At 40.0% G+C, this 21,172-nt stretch overlaps 1 protein-coding gene across 1 annotated transcript; it reads right to left on the reverse strand.

Moving 5' to 3' along the window:
• Positions 1-1,303: 1,303 nt before the first annotated feature.
• LOC139310864 (sperm acrosome membrane-associated protein 3-like) lies at positions 1,304-10,159 on the reverse strand. The gene is made up of 4 exons (XM_070935097.1): positions 10,018-10,159; positions 6,038-6,196; positions 1,851-1,929; positions 1,304-1,370 (listed from the first exon to the last, which is right to left on the reverse strand). The coding sequence occupies exons 1-4, from the start codon at positions 10,157-10,159 to the stop codon at positions 1,304-1,306; spliced, it is 447 nt and encodes a 148-aa protein (XP_070791198.1).
• Between the last annotated feature and the right edge of the window lie 11,013 nt (positions 10,160-21,172).

The raw sequence follows: 21,172 nt of genomic DNA on the forward strand, positions 1-21,172 counted from the left end.
TCCAAATACAGACAGCCTCAGTTTTTGGATGAGTCACTGCCCCTTCCATGGATCATAGGATGCCATAATACCGTTACAGTGAAGAGAGGGAGATATGGAGTTATAAACAATTGTGATAGATTTTTGCATTAGTAGTTATTATAGATGTGTTGTTTCAAGGAAGGAAACGCTGCTACACAAATGGCAGGCTATTATTGGTGTTTCCAAGAGTTATCTGTGTTCTCACAGAAGAGAATTCGTGGCTCAGGCTGCCTCCCATCTCCCAGCATCCCAACTGCAGCTACCATGCAGAATTGTAAGCATTTCAGAGGTTAAAGGGTGGAATTGGGTGGGAAGTGTCACCTTGATGTGCTGAGAAACCTAAGGAAATGCTAATACAGTAACGTATACTTTTTAATATATACTATTTCCACTCAAATTCTGGTCAGAAAAGGCAAGCTTTCTTTGCTTAATAGTTCTTCTTTAACTATAAATTCACAGAGATATAAATATGCTTCTTGCTTTGTTCTGTCTAACCTGAGCTTTCTTATTGCTATCACAAACTGGGTTGAAGCTTATCTTTCTCTTTTGAGCTGAAGCATAATCTAGGTGTGGTTTCTTAGCTCTCAGCACCATCTTGTGGTCTACCTAGAACATTGCATGTATTTTCATGAATTGCTTTTAAAATACAATTGGTTGGTAGGGTACTGTATGGGTATATCCTACACATACACAATCTTTTTTGAAATAAAATTTGATCTTTTTTGAAATAAAATTTGATTTTGTCGATCTCTTATGAGATTAATCTACCTCTCAAATGGTAGGGAGAGAGTGTGAAACCCTAGCTCTATGCATCTATGCTACAAGGTAAGGAGGTTGCATCGTATGAATTCTTTCTCTCTTTCTCCATTTTAACCTTTTTATTGCTATGAAAGGCAGCATAGGTAGTGAGAACCTTATGTCTCTCACATACTGGGATTAGGGGAAGGGGGCCAGATGAGGTGCCACTGGAAGACAGGTAGTGGCAGCAACGCTGTCACTAATCTAGAGTTGGGGTACAGATCTTGATGTTCCAGAAAGTTTCGGAGAAAGTTGAAAAGTCTGGCATCCTAAGTTTTGATCCAACACTTCACCATCATTACCATTATCAATACCCCCACAGGTATCCTTGATCAAACAAACACATGAAACTTATTATCTCAAAAAGAATTTATTCTGTCAAATGCCTTTGATCAGATTGTACTCTGCGATCACAATCTGAAGAGCACAAGCAGATGAAGAAACTGATTTGCAGATGGTAAATTCAGTTGGTGGTACCATAAATTCACAGTTTACAAGTAGCTGTCCAGTAATGCAAGTTTTTTCCACGGCAATGATTTCGCCAGCCATCCCTAGAAGACAAAATTAAGAAAAGGGAAAAGAAAATACAGCTATGTGGAAATTAAAAACAAAAGGCAGTGAAATGACAATGGAAGTAGATAACTGTTAAGTAGCCCATGGTCTTTCTTCCATACTGTATAAACTTAGAGTGCTCCCTACCCATCTCTGAGTCAACAGAGAATATTCCACCATGAAATATGTTGTCCCCATTATGAATCCCTCTCCTGGTTGTGTCTCAAATCACTGCCTGCCCCCTGACTTTCCTTTGAAAGAAATACTATACCTCTCTCTCCCTCTCCCCCGCCCCCCTCTGTCTGGGAACAAGATGAAAGCATTATGATGTGGACTCTTCAGAAAAAGATGTTGCAGGGGCATGTCTGAGCCAGAATTGGGTGTAAATGGGGAAAAGCTCAAATTGTATTCGATGTGTGACTGGATGGCTGTGTGAAGGAGGTAGGCAAAGCCAATGAAAGATAAATTTAACTCCTTACCAGGCTTCCAAACCATCTGGACCTGCTACAGCTCTCTTGACACAAATTATATCATCGATGATTTCATCGCCCACCAAATCTAGTGAGTAAACAGGAATTAATTGGGGCATGGAATAGAATGGGACGTATTTGAATAAAACAGCCAATGGACTTAACAACTCTTCACACTGAGCTAGTCAACCTTTGTTTTTTAAGAGATTAGAATCCAAACCTTCTCCAGTAAGGGAGATGCTCTTAAATTGGAGATGCCCTGGATTGATGGTGGGACTTTTAGCATGGCAATAAAAAATTAAAATGCACGCCTGCTTTAATTGGATGACAATTACAGTAGAAATGCAGCATTCATCAGGACAAGTAAAATATCCTGTTCTCTAAAATACCTTCTTAAGGATTTAAGAAACAATAAACCTTGAAGCTCAACCAGTGGTGAAATCCAAATTTTTTTTTATTACCGGTTCTGTGGGCATGGCTTGGTGGGCATGGTGTGGCTTGGTGGGCATGGCACGGGAAGCATACTGCAAAATCTCCATTCCCACCCCTCTCCAGGGGAAGGATACTGCAAAATCTCCATTCCTACCCCACTCTGGGGTCAGCCAGAGGTGGTATTTGCCGGTTCTCCAAACTGCTCAAAATTTCTGCTACCGGTTCTCCAGAACCTGTCAGAACCTGCTGGATTTCACCCCTGAGCTCAAACATATATATTTAGATGGCTAAGGAACATTAAGACAGGGATAAAAACCTGTTTCAGACTTGCAAGTTTCTCTTACAGTGGTGATGTTAGTATTCATGACTGATACTTCCTCTCTGGACTGTCTCAAAAAGCTGACATCAGTCTTGCAAATCTCTTTTGTTTAAACAAAAAACATAAAGTTTCTTCCCACCTCACTCTCTCTGCTTGCTGGTGGGGAGTGGCCATGATTGGCAACACTAATGGGTAACCTGTGGGGTAGGCCAACTGGTATAACCTTCTCCACAAAAGTATTAAAAACGAAGAATCTGGCTATATTAACCCCTTGCAGTAGGAGACCTGAGATGGATTCATAAATGACAGAATCAATAGCACCCAGCTGGTAAAACATGAATCTCTTTCCCAGTTTAAATGGACTTTTCAGTAGCACAGGACTACAGCCCTAGTACTATTTTTAAAAGTACTATTTTTAAAATACAGATTTAGCACTAAAAAAAAACCCCTAGGACTCTAAAAAGTGCAGTAACTCCATGAATATGGGATGTTCGATGTGTATATATAAGGAATCTAAGTAATTGCATGTCTGTCATTGATTTGTTAGTCCTGTTTTATAGGGTCACTACTTCAACCTAGGAATGGGGAAGAAATTGGTTGATTTTCCATTTGAAGGCATATTTTTCCAGTTTTATGACTTCCAACTACTATATAATTTAAATGTTCACTTGCATAATTCTAAACTTTATAATGGAGGTCATTAATATATGGGGGTGGGTGTTTTACATTGATAAATGTATAAAATACGTAGGCTGAAAGTAATGTACACGGGAAATAACATGCAACATTTGTGAAAAGTAAATATATTTAATGAATAGCTGTGGAATGCCTTGGTGCTCTCTGAGCTTGGTTGTATGCTTATAGACATTCCATTATCTGACTAGATAACATCATCCATGTTAGTGAATGTGGAGTTTGTTCTCTGTTTATTCACAGTAGCCTACCCTGTCAGTGTTGCTGGCTACTAGGGAGAATGTGTTCTGGTCTTTTTGTTTCTCTCTTAGCCTTTTTAATTGGAGCCGTGGTGAGCTACTGGTTAGAATGCAGTATTAGCAGGCTAATTCTGCCCACTGCCAGGAGTTCGATCCTCACCGGCTCAAGGGTGACTCAGCCTTCCAGCCTTCCGTGGTCACTAAAATGAGGACCCAGATTGTTAGGAGACAATATGTTGACATTGTAAACCATTCAGAGAGTGCTGTAAAGCAGCAGTCGCCAACCTTTGCAGCTTTGTGGATCAGGAGTGACGGGGTGGGGGGGGGCAAAGGAATGGTTTCATGCGTGTACCCACCACAAACACAAATGGAGCTTCTGTGGCCCATTTCCCAACTGGCTGAAACCTAGTACTCTGTTTTCCCCAAAATAAGACATCCCCTGATAATAAGCCCAATCGGGTTTTTGAGGGCATGGCAATAAGGCCAAGCATTTATTTCAGGGTTCAAAAAAATATAAGACAGGGTCTTATTTTCGGGGAAACATGATAGCTGCAAGAGCACTCACTCAACTCTGAAATCTGTAAAGGTGTCGCTTGTGGAGTGTGAAGTCTGGCATTTAGAGACAGCAAGTGATTTCTTTGCCATCCTGTTCCTCCATTATAAAGAAAATATAAAAAGTACCCTAAGCCAGGGGTCTCCAACTTTGGTAACTTTAAGCCTGGAGGACTTCAACTCCCAGAATTCCCCAGCCAGCTGGCTGGGGAATTCTGGGAGTTGAAGTCCTCCAGGCTTAAAGTTGCCAAGGTTGGAGACATCTGTTCTAAGCCTTTCTATTACAGAACTCACTGCTAAAGCTTAGCGACACAGGATAGGCATTTCAGACACAAGACAGTTGAAATGGTCAAGCTATGCCTACAGCTGGTCCTCAACTTACAACAATTCATTTAATGAACACTCAAAGCTACAAGGGCACTGAAAAAAGTGACTCATGACCATTTTTCCACACTTACGACTGTTGTAGCATCCCCATGGCCATATGATCAAAATTCAGATGCTGGGCAACGGATTCATATTTATGACGATTGCAGTGTCCCGCGGTCACCTGAACCCCTTTTGTGACCTTCTCACAAGCAAAGTCAATGGGGAAATCAGATACACTTAATAACAGTTTGACTAATTTAACAACTACAGTGATTCACTTAATAACTGTGGCAAAGCAGGTCGTAAAATGGGGCAAACTCACTTAACAAATGTTTCATTTAGCAACAAAAACTTTGGGCTCAATTGTGGTCGTAAGTCGAGGACTACCTGTATTGCTCTCTTCTTGGCTAATTGGAACCGGACTAGTGATATCATGTTATCTTGCCAGTACCCTTTTGGTGCAAGCAGGCCTTGTGGGATGACAGTTCTTGGAGAACTTGTATGGACATTTTGTTCTAATTCTACCAGATCTAGTTTTTTTTGTTTTTTTTAATTTGATTTATATGCCGCCCTTCTCCGAAGACTCAGGGCGGCTTACAATGTGCTCAGCAATAGCCTTCATCCTTTTGTATATTTATACAAAGTCAGCTTATTGCCCCCACAAACTGGGTCCTCATTTCACCTACCTTAGAAAGGATGGAAGGCTGAGTCAACCTTGAGCCTTGGCGAGATTTGAACCCTGCAGTAATTGCAGGCAGCTGGTCTTAATAAGCTTAATAACAGGGTGCCTTAAACCCCTGTACTACCAAGGCTTGTTGCAAAAAATCAACATGACTTTACTATAGTAGAAAAGATTTTTGCCATTCAGGTCTACTCTGTCCGCCATGTTTCCCCACTCAATTAATAGGACAGAATTGAGTGCTGTCAGAATCACTGGCAAGGAGATTTGACTCGGTTAATAGCTGACTGGGGGATATATGTGTTTTGGGAACAGAACCATTGTGCAAATACAGTCTAAGTCATGGACAAGTATATAAGTCTAAGTGCTATTGCTATTGTCTTTTTTGAATGGTGAATAAATGTGATTTATCTCTATGCGTCTATTGATGGCTGATTTATCTGAGTGCCAAGCTTTCAGGACATCGCTATCATTTTTAGATTTGGCTTGGTGTAGAATGCTCATAGTTTCCCAGTTGAAACTATGGTTGAATCTGTTCCATGTGTTGTGAAATTAATCATGTCTTCTGCCTGCTAGTTGGTGTTCATGGATGCTCTCTGCTAGTCTTCTGCCTGTTTGTCATACAGCATATAGTGGCTGTTCCAGTCCTTACACTGTATGTTGTAGATGCTTTTTCTTCTCAGGCTACTGGGTCTTTTGTCAGGTACAGTAATTAAACATCTGCAAGAAAACAACCAAGCTCAGAGAGCACCAAGGACCCCACAGTTCAGTCTTGAGCTACCTATATTCTCTTTAATAAAAAGCTTTGAATGATTAACAAAAATGAGAAATTAAAAGAAATCCAGACCCAGCTCCAACGTTCTCTCTTTATAAACTGGACTTTTAACACAAATATTTTAGAAGGAACACTTACCACGACAAGATAAGCTGCAGAGGTTCCTTGAAGTGCTGTGGTGGTCAGCACACCAGGAGCGACTGTTGATCTGGAAAAGGCCATATTCTGAAGTACCATCAATGTTATGGGTCACCTTAGCTGTGTTGAAACCACTTGCAAAATATGCCAAGCAGACCCCTGAAGGGAGAAAATGATGTACAGATTGACATCCGTGTGAAAGTTTTGTTCAGAAAAGAAGCAGATAAGAAATAAGATCGTGCCAGAAAAAAACGGCAGATTATTTGCAGGCAGATTATTAGCATTACATGATGAATCCAGTTTGCCTAAGGCTTGAATGGCAATGGCACACAGGGTAGCTGGTGGCATATAGGTGTTGTGGCCCGTCAGCAGCCTGTAGCTGATTCCGACAGCGACTGGTGTGGTGTCGCACCAGCAGCCTGTGCAGCTGGCACTCGAGTCAGACAATGAGGAGGCTGGAGAAGATGTGGTGCCAGAAGCGGGGATTCAGCCAGGGCCTTCAGAACCTCCAGAAGTTCCCTTAAGTGAAGAGGACGAAGAGGAGGAGCCTCTTCTCAATGCATGGGCGCGCAGAGCTGCCAAAAGGCAGGAGTGGCTCCTCAGGAGGAGGTCTCCTCGAGAGTAAGGCTTGGGGCTAATTGGCCACTCCCTTAGCCTATTTAAGGAGGAACGCCGACTGAAGCAATTTGCAGGGAACAACTTCGTTCACATACCTTCATGTCTTGTCTTGCTTATCTTATCAGCTTCCTGCAAATTGCTTCTGGGCATTCTGCCAACCACAGTAAGCTTTTAATATTATTCTTTGAATTTTTGACGGCTGTTAATGCAGTTAATTAACAGCCGATGTTGTAAAAAACTGGTTTGTTTAGTAAACTAAGGTTTGAACGGACTTTGTGTGTGCTGCGTTCTTTGGGGTCCGTAGTTGGGGCAGAATCATATGTGAAGATATGTGCTTGCTTGTATGCTTGTAGTAAAATACAGAAATTAGTCCTGGAAGATCAATTTGGAAAGGAACTTTAGTGGGATACAGGTCGTCCTTGACTTACAACAGTTCATTTAGTGACCTTTCAAAGTTACAACAGCACTGAAAAAAGTGACTTATGACCGTTTTTCACAAGACTGTTGCCGCATCCCCATGATCACATGATCAAAATTCAGATGCTTGGCAAATGATTCATATTTATGATGGTTGCAGTATCCTGGGGGTCATGGGATCACCTTTTGCGACCTTCTGACAAGCAAAGTCAATGGGGAAGCCAGATTCATTTAACGACCATGTTACTAACTTAACCACTGCAGTGATTCACTTAACAACTGTGGCAAAGAAGGTCATAAGAATGGGGCAAAGCTCACTTCACAAATGTCTCACTTAGCAACAGAAATTTGGGGCTCTCTTGTGGTCGTAAATTGAGGACTACTTGTATATACATTTTCTCAAGTTAAATGCAAAATAATCTCATGCACAGAAAAGAATTTGGTATTCTACATCATTATTCATTTTACAAGGGATTTTTTTAGTAAATACAAATAGAATACAAAAGCTTAACATGGAATATAGATTAAACAAATGCCCTCCAAGAGAGGAAAAGAACATTATTTGAAAAAGTTAAATTAAGTTATAATTTGCCTACAAGAGACACATATTAGGAAAAAAGAAATAAAATATTTGATTTATAAATATTTGGGTGAAGAATTTATCTCAGCAACAGCAAAAAAGAAAAAAGAAAGAAATGGAGTTGTTTTGTGTATAAAGGCCCAATTAAAATAAAAAATTGTATTGACTGTTGGCCAGAGAGGATTTGTTAGGTTGGAAGCTAATTTGCATGAGACTAAGACTTTGATATGGTATTGGGAATCTATGTTCTAAATGAGAATAAATTACTGTTCTGTAAAGAACCTATGAAGAGACAAATAGGTTTCTCTTATGATGGGGATTGGAATAGACAGATTTTCTTCGCGATCCTGTTGCAAACTGGTAGTAAAGGTAAGTAGAACCCATCCCTGATTTGGTGCAGTGGTTAGAATGCAGTACTGCGGGCTAACTGAGAATTGCCAGGAGTTCAATCCTGACTGGCTCAAGGTTGACTCAGCCTTCCATCCTTCCAAGGTCGGTAAAATGAGGACCCAGATTGTTGGGGGCAATATGCTGACTCAGTAAACTGCTCAGAGAGGACTGTAAAGCATTGTGAAGCGGTATATAAGTCTAAGTGCTATTACTATTTCTAATCCACATATCTATGTAATCCAGGCCAACAAAGAGACTGGATGCATCACATTGCTACAGATGTTATTAGCATTCTTCAATCTGTTGCATCTAAGTTAAAGCCTGTCCTAGGTCTGAGGATCCTTTACCAACTTCAGCATAATATAATATATCCAACTCTGTCACTAGTGTTAGACAGGTCATGTTCCTTTTCCTTTTGGGTAAAGGAGTTGGACAAGATGGCCATCTTAACCCTATAGTTCCATTAGTGGCTATTACAAGTATGGAAATATATAGAAAAGTGTATACCGATATATGCTATATCTATAAAAATAAACATCTGATTATAAATTATGCAAAAACAAAAAATAAAGTTTTCCAATAGCAGCCGAATGCACAAACGAACAGTTAATAAATATATAAACAAAGAGGTAAATCAGTATAAGTATATAGAGGTTATTTTTCAAACAATATGGGATTTTATTATTTATTTATGTGTTAAATTTATTTGCTGCCTATCTCGCTGTGGGGCTACTCTAATTAAAGGCTCAAATTAATTTTGCTGCCTCAAAGGCAAACAACAGGGCCGCAGCCAGTCTAAATTTTTACAGAACACAAGGAGGGAAATTTGCTCTGGCAACAATTAAATTATTTCAAGCCAAACCAATAGCACAAATGATGCACGGAATACAATTGGATCTACCTTGACATCTTACATGAATGGTTCCAATCAGCTTTCCTTAGGGACCTAATAAGTGTTATCAGATGCAAAGCTATTGTAATCTTGAGGCTAGAAAGAGGCTTACCAACTGTTCAGGGCTAGTCCAGAACACTAACAATTTGGTTCATAGTTACGTCAATTCCCAGTAGATTATTTCCACTGTTATTGAAATATAAAGACAACTGGCAATTAGTTTGCGGGGGGTGGGGTGGGGAGAAGCATATGACCTATAGTTTCTCACCTTGATGTCTAAGCCAATTGGGTTATAAGAATTCCATGTGAATATTTTAAGAAGGGATCATTGATATGTAGCACCATAAAGTGATAACCTAAGCCCCACTTTTACTGCTGATTAGCAAAAGGTACCAAAGGTGCCCCAACCAATTACTTACAACATTCTATTCTTTATAAAAAAAAATTTAAAATTTATTGTTAAACTTCTATCAGCCAGCCTTCTCTGAGGGGGCACCTGCTATCTGGAATGAGCTCCCCCCAAAGATACGAAGGATCCCAGATTTACGCCGTGCCCTCAAGACCTTTTTATTCCAACAGGCTGGCCTGGCCTAACCTCCCTTTTTAACTGTAAATTTTAAATTTGTCTAAAACTATAGGGGTGTTTTAATCTGTTCCGGGCCAAATTTATTTAATTAGGTTTTTATACTGTTTTTAAATTTTGTAATCTGTGTGTTTTATCTCTTGGCTGTTCACCGCCCTGAGTCCTTCGGGAGTAGGGTGGTATATAAATCTAATAAAAAAAAAAAAAAATCCCACCGAGGCAGCTCTATATAAATGAGCCTTGCACTAGCTGACTCCTGCACAGTGTGGGCATGTGAAAAAGTTCCAGAATCAAACACAGCACTTGAAAAGAGCTGGAAGAATGCAGGATTCAGAGCCATTTATATTCTTGCCTCAGGCTTTCTACAGTCTGTTCTAAAACGAGTACTATGAGCAGGTTCAGCAAAACCAGTATGTTCTTTTTTGTCACCCTTTCAGATAGAAAGCTGTGATCGGGATTTTAAAAAAGAACAGTCAGGACACTCCATGGAAGCTACTCACAGTCATCCAAAGTGTAGCCCTCGTGCCCCTCCATTCCCCAGCGTCGCATTACTGATGCCAGTTCACAACGTCTGAAGATCTTGCCATAGACTTTCACCACGAGGCAGGTCAACAAAGCTAACCACAGGCAGAGGCCTTTCATCGCTCCTCAACGATGTGCTTCTGCTAACTCCAGTACCCTGAAAATGGGAGGGGGGCTTTCCCAGGCTGACAGTTCTACAAAGAGAAGAGAAACATCTAGAGACAAACTGTTGATGAGAAGGTTGCATTTTGATATGGAGAGTTGCTTTTGTACAACGGGAAGCAAGAGCACAGTGCAAAGGCACACACAATGGAAGTGCAAATGGCATAACCCAGGGGTCTGCAACCTTAAACACTCAAAGAACCATTTGGACCTGTTTCCCACAGAAAAGAAAACACTGGGAGCCACAAAACCCTTCTCGTGCCTGACTATTTCTTGAGCGGCCACAAAACTAGCATATGTAGTTGAATTAAAGTTGAATTAAGAGCCTTGGTAGTACAGTGGTCTAAAGCACCCTGTTATTAAGACCAGCTGCCTGCAATTACTGCAGGTTCGAATCTCTCCAGGCTCAAGGTTGACTCAGCCTTCCATCCTTTCTAAGGTAGGTAAATTGAGGACCCAGTTTGTGGGGGCAATAAGCTGACTTTGTATAAATATACAAAAAGGATGAAGGCTATTGCTGAGCACATTGTAAGCCGCCCTGAGTCTCCGGAGAAGGGCGGCATATAAATCAAATTAAAAAAAAAAAAAAAAACGTTGTTTTCTTCTGAAACTTTTCTTTTCTTGGATTTATCCATGGATGGCCTACCAGGGGTTAAAAAGCTCAATAAATTGCATGCCGGTGGGTGTCGCACATTGGCGGTTGTGACACATATTTTGAGTGACAGGGAGTCGCAGCAGAGAGGTGAAAGACCCACATGCAGCTCCAGAGCCGCAGGTTGCTGACCCCTGGCATAGTCAAATGTTCTTGACTTGTGGATTGTGGAAAGAGTGGTCAGCTCATGAAACACTTGAAAGTATTTATTTAAGAGACACATATATAGGGAAGAGGCTCAAGTCTTGCTTGGTTTCTGTACCAAAAATGCATTGACCTATTAACAGCACTCAACCTAGTGCTGGAATAGTTTCTAGGTTGATTTACTCAGAATGTCACTTATACCCTCATGACCTCCCATCTGGACTACTACAATACACTCTACATAGGGCAGTGTGAGATGTAAATGCCTTATTCCTTAATGTGTAAATAATGTATATATGGGACATCGGGGGTTAACTTATTCTTTGGTTCCTAATGTATTCATAATTCACCACTCCCATTCTTGGCTCCACCCCTTGTATATATAAGGAGCCACCTTCACCATTTTCCTTGCTTCTATCTGTGAATATTCAGTGAATATAGAATGCCTGTTATAATTAAAGAGAAATATATTTAAACCTCTAACTCTTATTATCATTATTGAGTCTGATCCTGAAAATATTGCAACAAGCTGGTAGCAGAGGATGGTTAATTGACTCAATAAATACTTAAAGATGTCTAAGAAAGATAGGCTCAACAACAGGGCCTACAGCAAAGAAATAGAAACTGAACAAGAAATAATCAACGAATCCACAAACGCGATTTCGAGAGAATCCGAAGAATATACCACTGAAGAAGAAGAACTAATAAATGAAAATAATGACCAGGAGGAAATCGAAATAGAAAATAACGAACTCAGGTCAGAGATATTAAAACTATTAAAAAGCCAGAAGAATGATGAAAGCCTCATCGCGAATCTCCAAGAAATGCTGAAAAACAGCGGAGCAGCGAGAGAGAAAAACATTGCTAAAGAGAAACCCAAAGACCAAAAAACTGTGAGTGATATGACTACAGAGAAAGTCGTTATGAAAAAGAAAAGATGTGATCCCGCGCGAAATTTTGAATGGCAGCCATCTTGGTTCCAACAAGCCTCCAAAGTGAGCGAAGCAGAGCCAATCAAAATGCTCAGTTCAAAATTTCTGGCGCGAAAAACGTTATCAGACAACGAAAGTGAAAAGGAAGATTCAAACTCTTCAGAAGAACCAGAATCAGAAAGCGAAGACGACTTAACGAAATCCCAAGTAAAGTCAGCAATGAAGACGCTTTTTGCTGCATTTGGGCCAAAATTAAAAATTTCCAAAGCGACAACGAAGAAGCTAGAGAACAAGCCGATACCTCAAGACCTGCACGCTCCCATCCTGACTTCGAGAGCGACGACGCCCGAGCCCAGAGAGCCATGTCGATTCCGCCCTACACCGCAGACCGGATCAAGTACCAACGCACACAAAAGAAAGAAAAGAGCAGTCGCCGCCATCAAAACTCCTAAAACCGAGCCAGAAACCGACTCGTCTGAAGAGGAGCGGAGCGAGCGAGCTGCAATGGAGAGAACCTTCCACGACGACGCCAAAGAAGAAATGAGCAACGCGCATGTGCGAAACTACGTAGACGGTCCGGAAAGACTTGAACTGGCCAGAGAACCGCGCAGACTCGTTGCGAGCATCCCCATGCCGTTTTGCAATTTCCTGCACTTGCGAGACCACGGACTACCTCAGGTTGTAAGTAATGAACAAAATAATGTGGGAAACTTACCCAGTGACTTCCCAAAACTTAGAGTTGATGGCATTAATTTGCAAGAATGGTATCAACAGCTCCAGGTTGTCTTTATGAAAGAAAATTTGCTATTCTTTATCACTAGTCCTCCAAGAAGACCTTGGACTTTAAAAATAGATTGTTTACATCATAGAGCATTTTTCTTAATAATATCTAGCGTGTCTCCTACAATGTATCATAGCATCAAACCAAACCTAACTGTTTCAGAAATAATTCAATGCATGTTTAATCTGTTTCACAGCGATAGTGTAGCTACCACTACAAGAATGTCTAAGGATTTCTTTTCTTCCAGAGTAAAACCAGGGGTTTCCATAAGTGAGCATTTGATATCTCTAAACAAAATAAGAGCTGAGCTGCATTTGAGGGGGGAAGTGATTTCAGATCAAACAATGAAAAGTGTTATTATCAATTCACTTGATTCATCATGGGATAGTTTTATGTCACACTTAGACACCATCAATCTAGGATATTTATCCATAGAAAGTCTATCTAACAAATTGATAGCAGAAGACAATTCAAGAAAAAATCGTTCCAGCAATCACACAGAACACAAATCTTTTAGGAAGGTAGCTTTCCAGGAAAAATACAATGAAGCTTTTAAATGCCATAATTGTGGGTCCAGGGAACACAATAGAAGAGACTGTCCCAAAATCTCAAAGGAGAGACATAGGTCAGAGTATAGGAGCAAATACAATTATAGACAGTCTTCCACAGATAGACATAAATATAGAAGCCCACCAAATTACAGAGATAGTAGAGGGGGTAGAGAAAATTCAAAAGAGAGAAAATCTGGTTCACTGAATGGACTAAATAAACAAGACAGCACTAAAACACAACAAAATGAGAACAATAATTGGCTTATTGATTCTGGGGCAACCAACCACACCACTAATAACAAAAATATATTGTCTTCATTTACAGAAGATAAATTTGTAATAAAGGTAGCTAATCAAGAAAAGGTTCAAGTATTAGGCAGAGGAAATGTGACCTTGCCTGGCCTAGGAAAAATAGAGGGGGTATTGTTAATTCCAGAAATACCTCATAACATACTAAGTGCCATAAAACTAAGCAGAGATTCTGACATCAATATAGTTTTCTCAAAGGGGAAAGCAACTTTAGAGAAGGACAAAACAAATGTAGGCACTGTGATGATTAAAGGAGGCCTACCCTATCTAATAACAAAAGAAAGATGGTTACATAACATTGATTCAAATATGGAAGATTGTATTGAGGCAGATGATGAAAATGTTAGTAACAGTGACAATGATGAATGTAAAATATCTCATGATCACGCAAATACACACAATGAGAAGAAACCAAGAATAGGTAAACCAATTCATGATGAGTGTGCTCACATCTTGCATAGGAAGTTAGGACATGCAAGTTTTCCTGTAGTACAAAAAATGACTGAACATGCAGAAGGTGTCAAAATAAAAAATTGTGAAAATTATTTGGAATGCTCAGTATGTAAATCCACTAAACTAAAAACTAGTCCCAGACCAAAAAAATCCAACAGATCAACTAACAAAATTTTTGACTTAGTACATATGGACCTAGTTGGTCCATTAACTCCATCAATCACTTATAGAAAACGTTACTTCCTAACAATAGTAGACGATTACAGTCGCTATGGTTTTGTTTACACATTAAAACACAAGGATGAAACCTTTCAGAAATTTAAGGAATTCTACAAACGCATAGAAACACAACATAATATCAGAATAAAACAAATTATGACAGATAGGGGATGTGAATTCATGTCTAAAGAATTCTCCCAATGGTTAAAGGATAGAGGAATGCTACATTTCACGTCTAGTCCATTTTCTGCGTTCCAAAACGGGATTGCAGAGAGAAAGAATTCCACACTACAAACCATGATTAGGTGCACATTAGAGGATGCTGGTTTAGGCAAACAATTTTGGTCAGAGGCCTTACATTATTCAAATTACACTCAAAATAGAACCTGGTCCAGTATTGTGAATAAAACACCATATGAGGTGATGTATAATAGGAAACCCAAATTAGCACACATGCACATATTTGGAGTCACTGCAGACGTACACATACCTAAGCAGTTGAGAAGAAAGGGAGAAAACGTATCCAGAAGATTAAGATTTATGGGATATGAAACTGGCACCAAAGGGTACAGATTCATTGATAATAATAACAAATTTATAGTCTCCAGAACAGCTGTGTTCCATGAACAGGCCAATTGGTCTAAATTACATCTTAATGAAATATTTCCAAATAAATGCAAAGATACAAAATCTTGTGAGGAAGGGACAATAGAAAATCAAAATATCAACAAAAATAAAAACAAAACCAAAACTTGGACAAATAGTCAGCACAAAATAAAGACAGACACATTAACAAAAAAGGAAGCAAGATATTTGCATGATAACCATAGCAAACCCGAAAGAGCTATTAGAAACAATAGAAATCAAGTACCAAATAAATACAGAGATTACATAATGCATATGGATGGTGAACAAATGACACCTAATACATATGAGGAAGTATTAAAACTCCCTCGTGAAGAAAAGGAAAAATGGGAACTAGCTATGAAAAAAGAGATGGAAAGTTTGCAAGGATTAAATGTGTTTACACCTGCGATTGCACCTAAAGATAAAACGATTATAGGTACCAGGTGGATTTATAAAATTAAGAATCTAGAAGGAGGCAATACTCTATACAAAGCTAGATTGGTTGCACAAGGTTATGCACAAAAATATCCGGAGGACTACACTGACACATACTCCCCCACAGTGAGAACAGAGAGTGTTAAAACAGCTCTAGTAGTGGCATCTGCACTCAATCTTGATGTATTTCAATATGACATACAGACTGCGTATTTACACGCAAAACTAGATAAGGAAATATATGTAAGAGCACCACACAGTCAATACACTAATAAGAATGAAATTTGGCTATTGAACAAGAGTCTATACGGATTAAAGCAATCTGGCAAAAGATGGTACGATTGCTTGGTAAAAGTACTTAAGACCATGGATTTCAACGCTACCACTGCTGATAACTGTTTCTTTGTAAAAAAGAGTGATGATCACATTGAATTTGTGTTAATTTATGTAGATGATATTTTATATATAGGAAAACACAAGGAGAGAAGAGAAACCTTTGTAAATAAGCTAAACGAACATTTCTCGTTGAAATCTCTAGGTAAAGTAAACAAATACCTTGGTGTACAAATTAACAAAACTAGAAGGGGATTCAAACTTACTCAGAAAGATAAAATCATTGAACTTCTGAACAAATGCAATTTAAACAATGCCAAACCCTGTGACACTCCTATGCAAACTGATTTCCTTAGAAACACTGATGAATCTTCCCCTGAATTCAAGGATAATACATTTTATAGATCAGTCATAGGTTCACTTCTTTATATATCTAATTGGACCAGGCCAGATATTGCATTACCACTCAACTTATTGTCAAGATATGTTAGCAAACCAACAATGTATCATTGGGAAGCAGTCAAAAGAATTCTAAGATATCTGAAAAGTACATTAGACTTTTGCTTAGTATTAGAACCTAGTAATGATAAAGAACCAAAACTTACATGTTACGCAGATGCGGATTGGGCTGGAGATATATCATGCAGAAAGAGCACTTCTGGTTATATTTTTCTATTAAATGACTGTCCAGTTTACTGGTACACTGGTAAACAAGAACTGGTAGCCACTTCGACCACAGAAGCGGAATATGTTTGTTTGTCCAAAGCTGCAAATAACCTTGTATGGTTTAATGATTTGATTTCAGATGTTTGGAAAAAACCTGCTTTGCCTTTTGTTATGCATGAAGATAATAAAGCAGCCATTGAAATATCCAGATCCGATGCCATTGGACAAAGGTCTAGGCATATAGATATAAAATTTAAGCATGTGAGACAATTGTCTCAAGATGGATTTATCAAAGCAGTGCATTGTGATACCTCTGAACAATTAGCTGACATATTGACGAAGCCTTTACCTTCTAAACAGCACAAATATTTAACATCAAAATTATATGTCTTATATTGTCCTGAATCTGAATGTAATTGGTGTTGTATAGCGAACCGGCATTTAGAGGGGGATTTGTGAGATGTAAATGCCTTATTCCTTAATGTGTAAATAATGTATATATGGGACATCGGGGGTTAACTTATTCTTTGGTTCCTAATGTATTCATAATTCACCACTCCCATTCTTGGCTCCACCCCTTGTATATATAAGGAGCCACCTTCACCATTTTCCTTGCTTCTATCTGTGAATATTCAGTGAATATAGAATGCCTGTTATAATTAAAGAGAAATATATTTAAACCTCTAACTCTTATTATCATTATTGAGTCTGATCCTGAAAATATTGCAACAGGCAGCCTTTGAAAAACATTTGGAAACTTTAATTGGTGCAGAATGCAGCTGCATGAATAGTAAATTATGTCAGTTACTTGACATACGTAACATCACCACTATGTGCACAGCCCCGTTGCGAACTGGTAGTAAAGGTAAGTAGAACCCACTCCTGTATGTGGATGGGTGTGAGTGTGTGTGCAGTGGTGGGATTCAAATAATTTAACAACCGGTTCTCTGCCCTAATGACTGGCTGGATGGGTGTGGCCATGGTGGGCATGGCCAGGGGGCATGACAAGCAACACTCGGCCTCCTGCAGCCTCCTGGGAGCAAAAACGGGCCACGGGGGGGGGGCACCGCACCACCACCCTGCGCTCCATTTTGGGCCTAGTAGGCCTCCCTGCACTTACCTGGAAGCCAAAATGGGGTGCGTGGGGACTCCTGGAAGAGGCGGGATGGGACCAGTAATTTAACTATCTTTGCAGCTTTGGCTTGGTTTGCCCAAACTGGCTGAATCCCACCACTGTGTGGGTATAAAACATGAAGGGATTTGGAGGCTAAATCCTACAAATAGTAGTTTAAGAAGTTGATATGTTTAACTTATAGAAGAGAAGATTGAGGGGAGACATGACAAGTCTTCCGATACATGAAAGGATGTCCCAGGAAAGAGAGAGTAGATTTATTCTCCCTAGCACCTGATAATAAAACAAGAACCAATGGGTGAAAGCTTTATGATGAGAGATCCAAATATAACCTAAGGATGAATTTGTGACGTAAAGCTCCATTTGTGCATAGGGCTCCAATGAATTCATGGATCTGTTGAGCGTGACCTAATCAGCAGTGTTCTTAGTTACAGTCATCAAACAAAGGATTTCAGGGAGCAACTCTCAGTACAAGGCTAAAAGAAACAGACTCATGGATCTGACTAGACCTTTCAGATTCAAATGCTGGCCTACCCTAGCCCATTTCAGATATATCTTAAATGTTCATAAGATTTATACATTGGTTTACTTGGGTATGATGAATATCATTCTATGTTATGGTCTACTGATCATGCTCCCGATGGGTGTTCCAGTCAGTTCCATAGAGAAATAAGGTAGAAATAGTACTACATGATAACACTAAGGAAGAAACTCAGGAGAAATAAACTGCCCTCTGCTTATGATGTGGAAAATACAATTATATACAGATATCATACGTCCCATCAGCACTCGATGATCAACATGTACAGAGATCATAGGTACAAATAAATAAACAATACTCTCAGTTCAGTTTGGGGTCTATGGCTGTATAATCACTCGCTGTACAGTCTCTGTGAATGGGCATTCAGAAGTATGCCTACCTATGCTCTTCCAGGTGTTGTTGGGCTCCATCTGCCCTCAGCTCCAACAAATGGTGAGGGATACTGTGTTTCCAAACCTAATTGACTATACAGGTACTTCTCACACTTAAAAAGGTAGAAAGAGCTGCTCAACAGAAGTGATTTAAGCAGATCCTACAGCAGGCAATTTATATTTTAAGCTAGTCCTCTGGCTTCTGATGCAGGGCAACAACCCAATAATTTTCACCGTCTCAGGAGGACAAAGAATTGAGGAAGGCTTATCTCTTACCTCAGCCCCAGAGTTCAAAATGATTAACCGTAAGTAAATAGCTTGCCTCATGCAGGTCAAGTCCAAGCAAATATCAAGTTAGCATAGCAGCCAGGTAAAATGAAAGAAAGAAGCATTCAGGGTATTATCCTTTGTGGGTGCCAAGTCAAAAGCTCTAGAAGATTCTGAGTGACAACTGACAAAGTGAAGCTTCAACTTTCGAGCTCGAATTTCTCCTGACCACAACAAAGTTCTTAATTGGCCCAGCAAGACACACTTGCCAATGTACCCCATGAAGAGATGGCAGTTCACCTGACTTCTAGAACCTCAACTCTTGAGGTCATCCTTTGATGTCATAGCCTCTATCTGCTCTCAGCCTCAAGCCCAACCTCTTGGAATGGGAAATGGTATTCTCATCTGTCATATTCATGCAATGGCAGTCGTTCCTAATTTTATCTCTCCTCTAAAAATCCATCTTCTTTGATGAATGAAGCCAGCCCTGAATTATTTGACTGGCTGGTTGGTTGATTGATTAATTGATTGGCTGATTGATTGGTTGGTTGGTTGGTTGATTTAGAAGATGCTCAGTTCTAAAATGTCTACAGATGGTTCACACTTAAAACAAGAAAACAATAAAAAACCTCAGAATCTAGACAGACTACCCAACAGCCAGCCAAATAGGGCTCCACAAGCACCCTACCTCAAGGCTTAGGAGCATCTGGGTTTTCAACAACTTGCAGAACATCATCAAAATGGAATGATATGCATTTCTGGGGGAACCTTACCATATAGACAGAAATCATCAGAGATGGGTAGTCCCTCAAGTAACCTGGCCAATGCCATGAAGAGCTTATAACTTATACAAGCTTATACTCTGAAATCTATCAAAACCCTACTAGCAATAGGATTAGTCAGGGCTATGGAAAACTGATACCATATAGGCATATTGAAGCATGACCAACACTGCCTATATTATGGGCTATTTGCAGCTTTTGAATGGCCTTCAACAGCAACTCCATGTGTAATGCACTGCAGTAGTCAAACCATGAAGTAACTAGGGTATGAATGACCATCTGAAGGGCCTCCCAATCCAAGAATGGTTGCAACTACCACATTAACTAAAGCTTTGTAAAGGATCTCTTCATCACAGCTTTCACCCATTCTTTAAGCAAGAGTTGTGAACCCAAGATGCCCCCCCCAGACTGAGCACCAGTATTAACCCCATCTAAGATAGTAAATCCCCAAGTTCAAGGGACCCAAAATCCACAATCACTCCATCTTGGCAGGATTGAGCTTGAGTCTGCTCCTCCCCATCCAGATTCACCCAGACTTCAGACACTGAGATTGGACACTGATAGCATCAGTTGGCCAGCTCAGATTCAAAATATACAATGGGGCATCCTCCACCTTTTGATGATACCAGACCCCAAACTGATGGATGACCTCATTCATATGATGCAGGTGATAAAAAGGAGAGAAGAGACTACCAAGTTCCGAGACACCCTGCAAATGGCTCTGTAATACAAGATGCTAGATTGCAACTGCACCTTCTATTCAAATTTCAGCACATGATCTCATGTTTAGCAGAAAGGACAGAAAAGGATTGGCACATTCAGTTATATGTGCATATTTTTCACTTTCAAACAAACACGACCAGCAGATGTGCAGAGGTCATGAGTGTAGCCTTCTATGTTTACCATCTACATGTAAATTAGAATCTATTTTCTGGCTTCTGGAAGGCCACTGAACATAATGAGATACGGACACAGCTGTGATAGTTTCCCCCACCCACCCCATAGCCCATCTTTCCCCTTCGCAACTCACCACATTCCAACAATTGTAGGGGTAAAGGCATACAACGGAATTGAAACAGCTTCTAGCCTCTTCTATTTATGTTGACCCTATGAATGAAATCTTGCCTTTTTGAAGAACTGGGAGCTCTTTCACACTCCTGTTCTATGTTACTGGAATATCCTGGGCAGCCAAAGAACAGATATAAGCAAAACCAATCTGGCTGAGTAAGACATAAAAACCACTGCTGGAACTCATTCCATAGCCAGAAAGCATTACCCACAAATCTGGACTAATTGAGAATTCCACACTCGCACATCTATACATCCACCCTCCACATTCACACAGCTGCTAGACCTGTTTGCTTCCATCTTGCCCTTTTGTGCTTGGATTTGTTCTTAAGCTGCGCAATTGTTAATATTAAAGCCCTGCAGAATAAAAAGGGCTGGACCGCTGGGGACATACCGCCTCTATGTGACATCCAGAATCTGAATGTGGTGAGTGTTGAGGCCATGAATTAAACTCAAGCGGCAGAAGTAGGAGGTGGTGATGTAGGCAGGGTCTTCTTTTGAGGCTGGGTAGTTCTGCTATTTCAAGGGATTTGCCCTGACAATAGACAGCCATGATTGCTGGAACCTTATCTCAGTCCTGGGCTGCCACCCACAGAGGGGCCTCCAATGCACTGTTAGGCAGGGAAACTGTTCCCGAAGTGATTGGCATGCCTCAGTGCTCCCAGATCAATCAGAGAATGTTGTAGAAATGGTAAGAAAACACACTCA

The sequence above is a fragment of the Pituophis catenifer genome, unplaced genomic scaffold (assembly GCF_029215685.1).
Source record: "Pituophis catenifer annectens isolate HBS135680 unplaced genomic scaffold, rPitCat1.0.hap2 SCAF_2, whole genome shotgun sequence".
Lineage (NCBI taxonomy): Eukaryota > Metazoa > Chordata > Lepidosauria > Squamata > Colubridae > Pituophis > Pituophis catenifer.